The sequence below is a fragment of the Melanostigma gelatinosum genome (assembly GCF_949748355.1).
Source record: "Melanostigma gelatinosum genome assembly, chromosome: 24".
NCBI lineage: Eukaryota > Metazoa > Chordata > Actinopteri > Perciformes > Zoarcidae > Melanostigma > Melanostigma gelatinosum.
In genome coordinates, this window is record NC_136657.1 from 2,134,846 (window position 1) to 2,147,834 (window position 12,989).

The 12,989-nt window shown below is 43.5% G+C and overlaps 1 protein-coding gene across 2 annotated transcripts in view; it reads right to left on the reverse strand.

The window, feature by feature from the left end:
• Positions 1-12,989, reverse strand: part of hecw2b (HECT, C2 and WW domain containing E3 ubiquitin protein ligase 2b) — a 48,076-nt gene that overhangs the window by 25,455 nt on the left and 9,632 nt on the right. For both annotated transcript variants that reach the window (XM_079296530.1, XM_079296529.1), the window contains exons 2-6: positions 11,252-12,599; positions 6,215-6,322; positions 5,346-5,440; positions 4,344-4,419; positions 4,095-4,264 (exon numbers count right to left, since the gene is read on the reverse strand). In XM_079296530.1, coding sequence (XP_079152656.1) covers positions 4,095-4,264; positions 4,344-4,419; positions 5,346-5,440; positions 6,215-6,322; positions 11,252-11,672 — 870 coding nt within the window. In that variant the 5' untranslated portion in view covers positions 11,673-12,599. The remainder of the gene's footprint in view (positions 1-4,094; positions 4,265-4,343; positions 4,420-5,345; positions 5,441-6,214; positions 6,323-11,251; positions 12,600-12,989) is intronic.

Below are 12,989 nucleotides of genomic sequence, written 5' to 3' on the forward strand. Positions count from 1 at the left end.
AGAGAGAGGAGTGTATGTGCGCGTGTGTCTGTGTGTTTATCAACATCACTAATTGGCTCAATCGCAAACACCTGTGTGCCTGAAGCCATTTGAAAATATTCTCCATAGAGATCCTATTGAAAAAATAAAAAGCTTAATAATTCAAAAAGTTTAAAGGTTAGAAATATAAAAAGTCATAGCAGACCTCTGGTGAAAGAGCTGAACATTTTAATAGTTGAACGGTTTCTGTAGCTTAAAAAATGGAGAAGCGGTGCGACGGAAGAAATAGAAGTTGAATAAAGAAACAGGATAACAATAGTTGGAATGCTTAACAGCATTCCAACAATTAAGAAACAGGATAACAATAGTTGGAATGATTAACAGCATTCCAACAATGAGTGAGAGAGAGAGAAGAAAGAATGAGAGAGAGAGAGAGCGAGAGAAGAAAGAACTAGAAAAAGCATTTCCTGCTGAAAATGCGTTGGAATGCTGAATACTGAAATTAATCGCAAAAACATTGCTGAAAATAGATATCCAATTCAAAAACAAATTGCAAAAACCTTAATAATTCAAAGAGTTTAAAGATTACAAATATGAAAAGTCATATTACACCTCTCTTGAAAGAGCTGACTATTTTGATATTTGAACAGTTTCTGTGGCTTAAAAAAATTCATCAGTGCTGATATTTGTAGTAGTATAAGTTTTAGTATAAGTATTATTCGTAGAAGTATTAGGAGGATTTGAATAAGTACAAGTAGTAGTGATATTTGTAGTCGTAGTATAAGTTGTAGTAGAAGTATTATTAGAAGTAGAAGTATTAGTAATTAGAAGAAGTAGTAGAAGACGTAGTATCAGCAGTCATAGTAACAGCTGTAGTATTGGTCGTAGTATTTAATATCACAGTAGTAGTAGTAGTAGTAGTAATAGTAATGGCAGTAGAAGATGTAGCAGTAGTAGTAGTACTAGTAGCAGTCGTACTAATAGCTGTAGTAGTATTACTACTTTTAGTAGCATGAATAGCAGTAGTAGTAGTAGCAGTTGTCGTATAAGTAATAGTAGTAGTGGTAGTAATAGCAGTAGTGGTAGTAATAATATTGATGGTAGCAGTAGTAGCAGTAATAGTAGCAACAGCAAAAGTTATAGTCGAAGTAGTAATACTATATTAGCAGCAGCAGTAGTAGTTGTCGCAGTATTAGTAAGAGCATTCATTTTTTTAACAAAAAAGCCTAATTTTGAGCTTGTTTAAATACAGTTAATCCATGGGGCTTTTATTTTGAAAGGGTGGTGCTGGGTGGGGGAGAGGAGACATAATCATCATGTTTGACACACAAACAGAGGTTATTAAATGCCTGGCTTCATCACAAGCATTTCAATTAGAATTCACTCTTTGGGGCTTTTATTTTGAAATGGGGTGTGTGTGTGTGTGTGGGGGGGGGGGGGGTCCTCTAAAAGTCTCTAAGACCTGAATGACTGTATGAGAGAGAGACAGACAGGGAGAGAGAGAAGAAAGAATTTGTGAGAGAGAGAGAGAGAGAAGAAAGAATTTGTGAGAGAGAGAGAGAGAGAAGAAAGAATTTGTGAGAGAGAGAGAGAAGAAAGAATTTGTGAGGCGAGAGAGAGAGAGAGAGAGAGAGAGAGAGAGAGAGAAGAAATAATTTGTGAGGAGAGAGAGAGAGAGAGAGAGAGAATAAATAATTTGTGAGAGAGAGAGAGAGAGAAGAAATAATTTGTGAGGAGCGAGAGAGAGAAGAAGGAATTTGTGAGGAGCGAGAGAGAGAAGAAGGAATTTGTGAGGAGCGAGAGAGAGAAGAAAGAATTTGTGAGAGAGAGAGAGAAGAAAGAATTTGTGAGAGAGAGAGAGAGAAGAAAGAATTTGTGAGAGAGAGAGAGAGAAGAAAGAATTTGTGAGAGAGAGAGAGGAGAAATAATTTGTGAGAGCGAGAGGGAGAAGAAAGAATTTGTGTGAGAGAGAGAGAGAGAGAGAAGAAAGAATTTGTGAGAGAGAGAGAGAAGAAAGAATTTGTGAGAGAGAGAGAGAAGAAAGAATTAGTGTGAGAGAGAGAGAGACTCTGATATCTCTGGCAAACTTTCTCATTTGGAGATTGTCTGATGTTTTATCTTTTACAGCTTACATGACTGTTGTCCTGCTCTGCCATGTCTTTCCTCGTCTCTCCCTCTTGTGTCGCGGTGTGTGTAAATGTCACTCGAATCAGTAAACTTATCAGAATACTCATGTCTGATTGGCCGAGATGCAACACGTAACAGCTGCAACAAATCATGTGTGTGCGGCTTTTATTTTAAAATGGGGTGTGTGTGTGTGTGTGTGTGTGTGTGTGCGTGGGGGGGGGGGGGTGGAGGAGGGGGGAAAGACCTCTAAAGATCCCTAAGACCTGAATGACTGTATGAGAGACACAGAGAGAGCGCGTGTGTCTGTGAGTCTGTGTGTTTATCAACATCACTAATTGGCTCAATCGCGAACACCTGTGTGCCTGAAGCCATTTGAAAATATTCTCCATAGAGATCCCATTGAAAATAAAAAGCTTAATAATTCAAAAAGTTTAAAGGTTAGAAATATGAAAAGTCATAGCACCCCTCTGGTGAAAGAGCTGAACATTTTGATAGTTGAATGGTTTCTGTAGCTTAAAAAATGAAGGAGGAGAAGAGGGGCACGGAACAAATAGAAGTTGAATAAAGATTTGAAGCATTCCAACAATAAAGAAACAGGATAACAATAGTTGGAATGCTTAACAGCATTCCAACAATTAGTGAGAGAGAGAGAGAGAGAGAGAGAGAAGAAAGAATTTGTGAGAGAGAGAGAGAGAGAGAGAGAGAGAAGAAATAATTTGTGAGAGAGAGAGAGAGAATAAGGAATTTGTGAGGAGCGAGAGAGAGAAGAAGGAATTTGTGAGGAGCGAGAGAGAGAAGAAAGAATTTGTGAGAGAGACAGAGAGAAGAAAATAATTTGTGAGAGAGAGAGAGAGAGAGAGAGAGAAGAAAGAATTTGTGAGAGAGAGAGAAGAAAGAATTTGTGAGAGAGAGAGAGAGAAGAAAGAATTTGTGAGAGAGAGAGAGAGAGAGAGAAGAAAGAATTTGTGAGAGAGAGAGAGAGAGAAGAAAGAATTTGTGAGAGAGAGAGAGGAGAAATAATTTGTGAGAGAGAGAGGGAGAAGAAAGAATTTGTGTGAGAGAGAGAGAGAGAGAGAGAGAGAGAGAGAGAGAGAGAGAGAGAGAGAGAGAGAGAGAGAGAGAGAGAGAGAGAGAGAGAGAGAGAAGAAAGAATGAAGATAAAAAATGAAGGAGGAGAAGCGGTGCGACGAAAGAAATAGAAGAAGTTGAATAAAGATTCGAAGAACAATAGTTGGAATGCTTAACAGCATTCCAACAAATAGTAACACCTCTAGTGTAGACAAGAAGCTAAAATACAAAATGTCACATTAGAGCTCTACCTTGTTGCTGGGAAAATTATAAAGAGAAACTACAGAACAGCAAAAATCCAAGTATCAAAACCTAATGAAGTCATTTTTTAAATCCACACTATGGTCTGTGGTATAATCAGCTGTCCTGTTATAAAAAAACATAAACGAGTTGCCATATGAAATAATAATTATTTACATATATCAGGAAACTTTGCTGGGGAATTAACAGGAATTTATGGGATTTGAACTGGGAAATGACGAGAATAAAATGGAAATATAGGGATTATGTACGGATAGAAACATTTATCATGTCATAAACTGACATAATCCATTCATTTGTCAAATAAGTACAGTGTGAAATATGCTATGCGAGTTAGTTGGGTAGCAAGTCAACTAATGGGGAAAGGAAGTTTGTGGGTTGTGTTCAAATGTAGGGTTTAACGTGGACAGCTGATTCATAACAGAAATGTTTTACACTGAAGAAAGAAGGAAATTGGTTCATTAAAACTCCTTAATTTGCTCAATCTATTTACATCCCACATGCTAACGGCTAGAAAGCACACACCAGCAGAAAGTGTTAACAAGTTATAAACTGTGTACTTTGCTTGTTCAGATGTCAAGTTGTGTGTGTGTGTGTGTGTGTGTGTGTGGGGGTGGGGGTGGGGGTGTGTGTGTGTGTGTGTGTGTGTTTGCGCTGACCTCCCCGTGCCACACAGGGTTGGTGGTGTTGGCTATGATGGAGGAGCGTCTCTCCTGGCCGTGGTGGGTGAACTTGGGGAGGCCGCTCCTCTTCCCGGGCTGGATCGACATCTTCAGGTAGGGGTCGGGGTTGAAGAACATGCCCTTCTTTAGGCCCACCGCCCGGATGTCTGGAGGAGAAAACACGTTGGTGACCATCTTTTACTTGACCACAAGTACACCACAATTCCACCGAATCAGTCCTCATACCGGATAGGGTGAAGCTGACAAGTTTACGACAGTGCTCAGTCCCTGATTGGTCCTCCACTTGGCCTTCACTGCCCACCTGATGAGAAACCAACCAATAGGAGAGCATTATGAGTGGACGCCTTACCCTTCCCATTTTTAGAGTGAACCAACTTCACTGTTAGAGAAAATAACCATTAGATATTGATGACAAGTTAAAAGGAGGAACATCAGAGAGGGAGAGGAATAATGAGAGAGAGAGAGAGTCCTGATTCAGGCTGACTGCTTTACATTTTACTGACTCAACTGGAGCAAATGTCTCTTATCCTCAGTTTGTGCTGCCAATAGCTCAATGACGTCCACTTCTCTCCATTCACTCAGACTGCATCCCTTCCTTCTCTTCTTAGTTTCCAGCTTCTGTCTTAGCTGAGTGGAGTCCAAAATATGTGACCCAATAACTTCTCCGGGTTAAGGGGCAGCAGTCAGGAAGATTTTCTTCTCAAAACCACCTTTTGTGAACTGGACCCTCAAGTAATCCTTTATTTAGTCACTGTGTTCGTTGAAGACGATAACCAGGCCAGATTTTTTTATCCATTTGAGGAATCAAACAAAAAGTTAACCTAAGACTAAAAACACCTACCTCATTGTAGGACTTAAAGATATTCTCAAGGCTTGACTTTCAGCAGCACAGTTCCTGTGACAACGTATGACACTGCTGTCTTACGATACTTGCAAAGCAGATACTATGGCCGGCTTGGATGTTTTACTGATCGCACCTACCGGGCACAAGACCAGAGGTCCAAAGTGTCAGGGGCCAAGATTAAAAGTTAAGTTGTTCTTTCTGAAATGCTTGATATATATGGCAGCTGATCACTGGCCACCGGAAGCCAATCAGATGACAGGATTTAGGATGTGATGGCTTCATATGAGAGTAGAAAGAAAAAATAAGAGTTGATGGTGAAAGAGGTGGAAGAATGACTGGTGGGACCTGAGGGAGATGTAGATGGGTCACACACAATAACATACCGGTACTCCAGGGTTCTTGACGGTGATGCAAGAAGTTGTTGCTCTTAGTGCTCCACTTACGCCGTGATAGTATTTAAAGCAGATCTTAGTCTCCGCTGTGGAAAGAACAAAGATACAACTGATGACATCACTCCGACATTATCACGGCTATTTTCTCAGACCTGACAAAGCTCCCCCATATCCACTGAAGACGCTACACAACTGATCTGAAATAGAAAAATTGGTGGAATGCCCCTTTAGCTAAAAATAACTGAAACTAAGGCCATGTCCACACTACTACGTTTCCATTTGAAAGAAACATATCTTTTACTACGTTTACACTAGGCCGGAGTTTCAGAGCACCGAAAACAAATACGTTTGAAACTCTCCTGAGGACGGATACGTTTGAAACCTCCGGGGTTACAGACTAGTGTCGACGGTCGTAAACGCATACGTTTGGAAACAATGACGTAGACACCCGCATTCGCTCCTTGATTGGATTCTTAGCAGCAGTTGATTACCGATCAACTGACTACAGGCGTTGCTGACCTTGTTGTCTTTACTAGCAGCTGTTGTTCAGTTAAAGTCTGCATTTTTGTGGAGGAAGCAGCTGTTATTGGAGCGATCAGGGAGCGGCGTGTCCGGCGGCGTTATCAGACCTACGGAGCGGCCGTCTGAAGTCACGGTTAGCGGCTTTAGGGAGGGTGATGGACACAAAATGGAGGACTTTCCTCTACTTCCTGTACCCACCAGCATGCCCAGTGTACGTTAACAGTTACGTGATATATTAGTTTTCAGGCGTGCTAGTATGGACGGAGATCGTTTTTGTTTTGAAACTATAAGTGTGGACGTAGCCTAAGACCAACACAGCACCCATGGGGTCCACTCACGCTCCATGAAGTAGGGTTCCGGCTCCAGTCGCCACACAATCTGTCCTCTCTGGGTGCCATTCACTCCACGATTCTTGGAGTCCCACACGTTGGCCACGCACGTCTCATCTGTGAAATACACACATTTATATTCACACGTTGTTTCCCTTTGTGTCTCTTTGTCTTTTTACCACCCTTGGCTCTACACAGATGCTTTTGTAAATTAGGCAACAGTAAGACATCAGGTAAGGTCACAAACAGCTATTGTTCGCCAGCAGCGTGTAAAAACACCTCAGCAGGAGAGATGTTAAGGTGAACAAAGCACGGTGAGATGGTAGTTACTGTTTTCAAATACTTTTTTCAGTGCAGCGGACATATGTGACATGATCTCTATCATGCGCCTTCTATAGAGAGATCGTGTAACATTTCTCCTCATTAATGAGAGGCAGGAGTCGTGAGTCTCGGGACTGTTCCAGGCCACGGCTGTCAGCTGTCAGTCAAACGGTCACAAGAATAAAAAAGGGGGTTACTGGTTACTGAGGGATGCTCTGCCCTCGGGTCATAAACCACATCCCAGTGCCTGTAGAGCCACGACACATTCACGTGTATGTCCTGTGACAAATGGCCAGTGTCCTAATGGATCAATGCTGATGTCTGTCTGTCTGTCTGTCTCACACACACCACAGTCACCATCAATAACATCTGAGCCTTTGTTGGTGACAGCAAATCCCACACACACACACAAAATTGGTCATCTGTGGTATGAGATGACCTTAGCTTGGTGCGTACAGTAATTAATTTGCTGCATAAAGCTGCTCTTTCACACCTGAGCCTAAGAACTGCATCACCCAGCCCAGATGAGGGTGGTGGACAAAGCGTTACGGTATGTAGGCGTTATTTAAAGAGAAAGACACACGACAACGGCAAAACATCGGCATGTCCACACATATGAAGAGACACCATCCCGTCTGTCAGCGACGGGGACACTCCGGTGTAGAAAACAAAGGATTTCTAAATCTGGTTAAAACGCTTGAGCCACGCTACGAAATCCACTCACGCACCCACTTCAGTGTGAAGCTGTTCCAGACCTCTATGAGAAGGAAAAGACTGTGACCGCTTTCACCACGGCAGAGTGATTCTTAGTCCGGCGCTGTAGACACGCCCCCTCTGTGAGCGTCACACAGACACACACCTGGTTCAGGTGCTGACAGAAGTATCAGAGTGAAGCTAGACAGGCCCAATAATATTCCAGTCACCACAGAAAGGTCGACCCTCTCCCCAGACAATGGAGATATTCTCATCTTTTTGAAAATAATGTCACAGTAATGTAACATTATTGTGTATTTTAATGGCATAACCTGACAGGAAGTAAACACAGACCCAAGTTGTTGCCGAGCAGTTCAGTTCAGTGTAAACAGTGGAAGCTAGCTCACTGGCTGTTTCTTTCTTTCAATATTGATGAAAGGACGAGGATATCCGAATTGAGTATTCTTGAATGTTTTATTTTTATTTACGTATTTCATTTTGTTTCAAATTGGACATATTCAATATTTTTGTTTTCATGCAAGACTATAGCCCAAAGTTCTTTGCTTTAAGTGTTCTTGAAGTTCTTTAATTAACAAATGGAAAGCAAAGTTATATTTGTCTCCTCCCCTTTTCTTTGTTGATCCGAAAAATTATCCGAACCGTGACTCCTGAACCGTGATCCGAACCGAACTGTGAGGTTTGTGATCCGTGACACCCCTAATTAGAATGAACCACAAGTACCGCCCTCGACCTCCATCAACCAGCATTGTTGCAGATAACATCCATTTCTGTCCAAATTGTCAAACATGAGCATATACATTCTTGAGTTACAGCCAAAAGCATGTTTTGTGAGTTCACAGGGACTTTTGACCACCAAATTCTGATCAGCTCAATTGTGCAAGTGGATATTTGTGCCAAATTTGACGAATTTCGCTCCATTCGCGAGAAAGGACCGGAAGGACGGACGGACTGACTACCCAAAAAACATCACCCTTGTGGCCACTGCTGTTGCTGGCACAGAGGCAGAAAGATATATCAGGAAAATATATTACGGTCAATGATATAAGACACTTGCACGTCTTATTGTATCACATATATACATTCATGTTGTTTTGAACTGATTTTGATGGTAGAAATGCGCTTTTTAGATATTATTTTCTCCAGATTTGATGTCCTCACATCCACAATTTGTAGTGATTCCTGCTACAAGAAGACATGTTTCACTGAATTTTACAGAATGTATAGTAAAATTGTGGTGTCTGGTGTCTGTGGCGGCATTCCCGCGTCAAGAACACCAGAAGAGTGGAGAACAACTAGTTTATTAACTCACCAACAACGTTGTTATATGAGCAGTACACAAAGTGCCGTCGTCGACCAACCTCGCTCACTCACTTAGAGTTCTTCACAGCGAAGCTGCTTTTTTCTAGCTCCCTGATTGATAGGCCTTGATTCACTTTGAATCACGACGGACTGGTCACACTCAACACCCTCGGTCATGCACCTGTACGTCAGTCTAGGATGAAAACAACATACTTGAAATCAGTGGCGGCTGGTGGAAAATGTTCTAGGTAGGGCCATCCTATCAATTTCAGCAAACATCCCAGTATGATTTAATGCAAAAAAAATGTAAGTATCAAACACACATTATTACTTGCCAGTTAAATATTTAACATGTATTCCAACACGAAAACAATCAGTAAATAACACTTATATAATATAATATAACATGTTTATTTATTGAGATGCCCCTATGGACCTTGTTATAGGAGGTAAAGATCAGGAGAAGTAAACATGAAGTGTAATTATGAATACTGATGTTAAATTAAGCTATGATGAGTTTTCACTGTTAATTTAACATCTCTATTACATGTTGATGCCTCCATGACCAAGTTAAGCAGATGAGACTGAGGACAGCTATGTAGAATAAAATATGTTCACTTTGTCTAATATGTAGCTTGACAGAGTTCTCCATGTGTGTCCTGGTGTTCTCATGTTTCCTTACCTCCTCATCCCTCACTCCCGTAACTGTCCGTGCTGGATCCGTCCCCGTTGTTTTAAAAAGTTAAATAAATGATTAGCATGACATCATCCAGCTAGCCAAACCTGTCTGGTGTACAGCTAGTACAGAAGCTTCACATGTACTGCTTCCCTTTCCCGCGAGTCTGCTGTCTGATTGTGAGGTCAGGCTGATCTGATATCAGCTCTTTGGCTGCAGAATCTCCGCCAAAGTTCTCCTCTCAAACGGGTCTTGGAGGAGGAGTGCTCGCGCTGGCGCTCGCCTGTAGAGACTTCTCCTGACGAGAACGCGCAGCTATGGGCCAGATCGTTCTGGCCCCAAGCTGAATCTATTTGAGGGCGCTGATTGGCTAAATTGTATGTCACTCATTTATATCTTGAATCAGCAATTGGCTAAACTGCTTCATAGACCCGTCTCTTTTGGGCCAAAACGATCAGGCCCACCAAGCTGCGCGTTCTCAGAGTGTCGTGCACACAGACAGAGAGCACGAGCAGAGAGCACACAGGCGGAGAGGACGAGCAGGAAAAGCATATATTTTGCGCAGATATCATATTTTACACACATTACTGGGTACATTCCATAGTTCAAAAATACAAATATTGAAAATTTGTATAATTTATGATTTTTATAATTTTTTTTTTTTTTGTGTGGCTCATGGTGGGGCCATGCCCCATGGCCCTCTATTGACCAGCCGCCACTGCTTGAAATGTTCGTGTGTGTGTGAGAAAGAGAGAGAATGTAACACGAGAAGAAACGTTCTGCTCTTATTGATGCTGAGTCAGCATCACTTTTCATCAGGTTAACCCACTCCCTTTCTCTCATCTTTTTTCTCACACACAAACACACAATCCATTGCCAGTTAATGTTGCAGCAGTGGGGCTGATGTAGGATGGAACGCGATCAGATCACCATCCTACAGAAACTTCTATTGCACCACCAGACAACCAGGAGAACAGACAATAGGACAGACAGGCAGGGAGACAGACGGACTGAGAGACAACATGGAAGTGAGTGACAGAGAGGCGGGAGAAAGGAAGATGGCGATGAGCAAGCACAAACAGACAACAATGGAGAACTTGAATTTGAGAACTAGCTCGAACATATAATTCAAACTAATTAGTTGTGGCAAAACTGCAGTGCTGCAACGATTGGTCCTTTAATCGACTAGCTCAGCTCAGACTGCAGCAAAGCATCGTGGAAATCAGCTCACCGCGGACAGACCCAGATCCCTTCTACCGGCACTCGGTAGCTGTGGCGGGAGGAGGTGCGATCGCCGCCTTGCTGCTACGCCGTCCCAAGACCGAGTAGCTGTAACCCCAAGTTCCTCACAGTGACTTTAAAGTCCCAGTGAAATGGAACTTACTGGAAGGAAGGCCTGGGACAACCAGTACCAGGACTGAGAGGGGCAGACTGTGAGACTGTCCTGCGGTGAAATGAGAGGTTTTCTGACGGGACTGAATGAGTGAGACTGAGTGCTCATAAACACTCCCGTTTTAGTCCACAGGGATTATATTGTCCAAAATCAAGACAATATGAAAGGTACTTGTAGCCTTATTATCAGGGTAGGTAATCTTGAAAAACTAGCAAGACCAAAAAAATGTACGGAAAGAAAAGTAAAGAATTCTTGAAGATTACCAACCCTGCCTTTGAGTTAGAAAAATGTTCAGGACTAACACATCCACTGTGTAGGGTTTCTGAACTGTGTGGGAGATAGTCCTGCATACTGTATTATCTGGGTTTAGGCTAACGTTAGCGTATTAGCGTTAGCCGAGTATAGTTTAAAGAATGGCAATGCCAGTACCAATACCAGTACCCTTAAAGTGAAGCAGATACCAATAGAGTACTTCATGTGATATAAATCATGCGAATGGAAGCTATGTGTGTGTTCCACCCGCTCGCTTATTGCTGCCGCACTACACAGTGCTTATATGGCAGTTATTGGTGATATTGCTCCCCCGACCCACCGTATTGTTGTGAAAGCGTAACGCCCACCCTCCAACCCTGAGTTTGCTTACCGATGTGGTACAGGCCGATCCAGTCCGTGGCATCCACCTCCTCCTTGATGTCCCAGGAGATTACCAGGTGGCTGTGGCCTAGAGTCAGCTGGTACGTAGACGCCGCAAGTGATGAGCGGCTGTCTGATGTCACCAGGTCTGTGTCGCTATTGGCCCGCTGCAGCCCAATTCCTGCTGTTTCTGGTTGGCTGTTTCTGGTTGACGTAGTGGGGGAGGACACAGAGGCACCGACTTCCCCATCTGTGCCCTGCACCGACAGGCTGCGGAGGCTATCTGGACCAATCGTGTACGGCCGGGTGTGTGGGGTGCGCCGACGCACCGCCAGCAGGTGCTCCCGGGCGCTGCCGCCGTTGGTCGATGATGAGGACGAAGGGGATGAGGGAGAGGAGGAGGCAGTGGCAGCCATCGCCATGGTTTCCATGGAAGACGAGGCGAGGAAGGGAGGGAGCAAGAATCGAGGGGGAGAGGAGAGTTGGTGGTGGTGACGGTAGTGCTGGTGAGAGTGGGGCTTAGGGTGAGGATGGTGGTGATGGTGGTGGTGGTGGGGAGGGGAAGGGGGAGAGGGGGTGGAGAGGCTGGCAGACGATGACTGGGGGCGGGGGCGAGGATGGCCGTTGCTCGAGAGGGGCGAATGGTGGAGGTCAGATGGGCAAGCCAAAAGAAAACAACAAAGAGGGAAGGAGAAGAAAGAAAGGAAGGAGACACACACCTCTAGACCAAAGTGTAGAAGCAATGGATGGGCTGGAAAGATGAAATGAAGTGGACTGGAGAGAGGAATGGATGTATGGAGGTACAGAAATATGAATAGAGTGATCACAAGAGCAGCGCACTGTCCAAAGAAACTTTAAAAAAAAAAGGGTTTGGGTTCCTTAAAGTACATTGCTTTGGCCCTGCTGGTGTACCCTTAGGCAAGGCACTTCAGAGTTCCCAGATTCCACTAGCCGTCATTTAAGGTGCTATGAGGCCGTTTTAAACCAGCGTTGAACCTATGTCTCTTTTTTTGCCCTTCTCTCTCAGATCCGTCATGGATATCACGTTTCCACTGCGACTGTCGATGCTGATGTATCCGTCTTAACACCCCAAGACACCATATCCATTCTGGCAAACACTAAAGTGTCAACAGCAGAGCAATGTCTTGCTCTAGGGCCCTAGAGTACTTTGTAAACCATACAGGTACCCATTATGACACAGGGAAGTGGTGGAGTTGGAAGATGGGAAGAAAGAGAGACAAGGTATTAAGGATGAAAGGCGATCCGGGAATCCATCTGGTCTGTTTGGAGAGGAGGGTGTGATGACGGGGAGTTCCTATGATCCACAGGGAGGAGAGGGGTGAAGGGAGATTGAAGACCTATAGGGAGAGTGAGAGAGCCAGAGAGAGGAAGTAAGAAAGGTGGAAGGGGAAACAAGGAGGACAAAAGTAAGAATGGTGGTCATTGTGTGGTAGTGCTTTGTGTGCAGGAGGGCAAATTGTCACTTTTACTATGAGAAACAAAATTGTAATGGTAACTATTCCTGTCAACTTCAGTGTGTTCTATGTCCTTCATCTTCATTACTTAAGTCATTGAAAACATGGGGCACGCACACATTACATTCTCTCTTCATCCTTACAGTCTCAATTGATCTCTCTCTCTCAAACACACACAGACACTGGTTGCCACTGTGACAAGCGATTACGCCAAACCGTCTCAGCTTTCGCACCAGTCTTGTCAGACCTACAGATCGGCAGCCACTCCCCTCC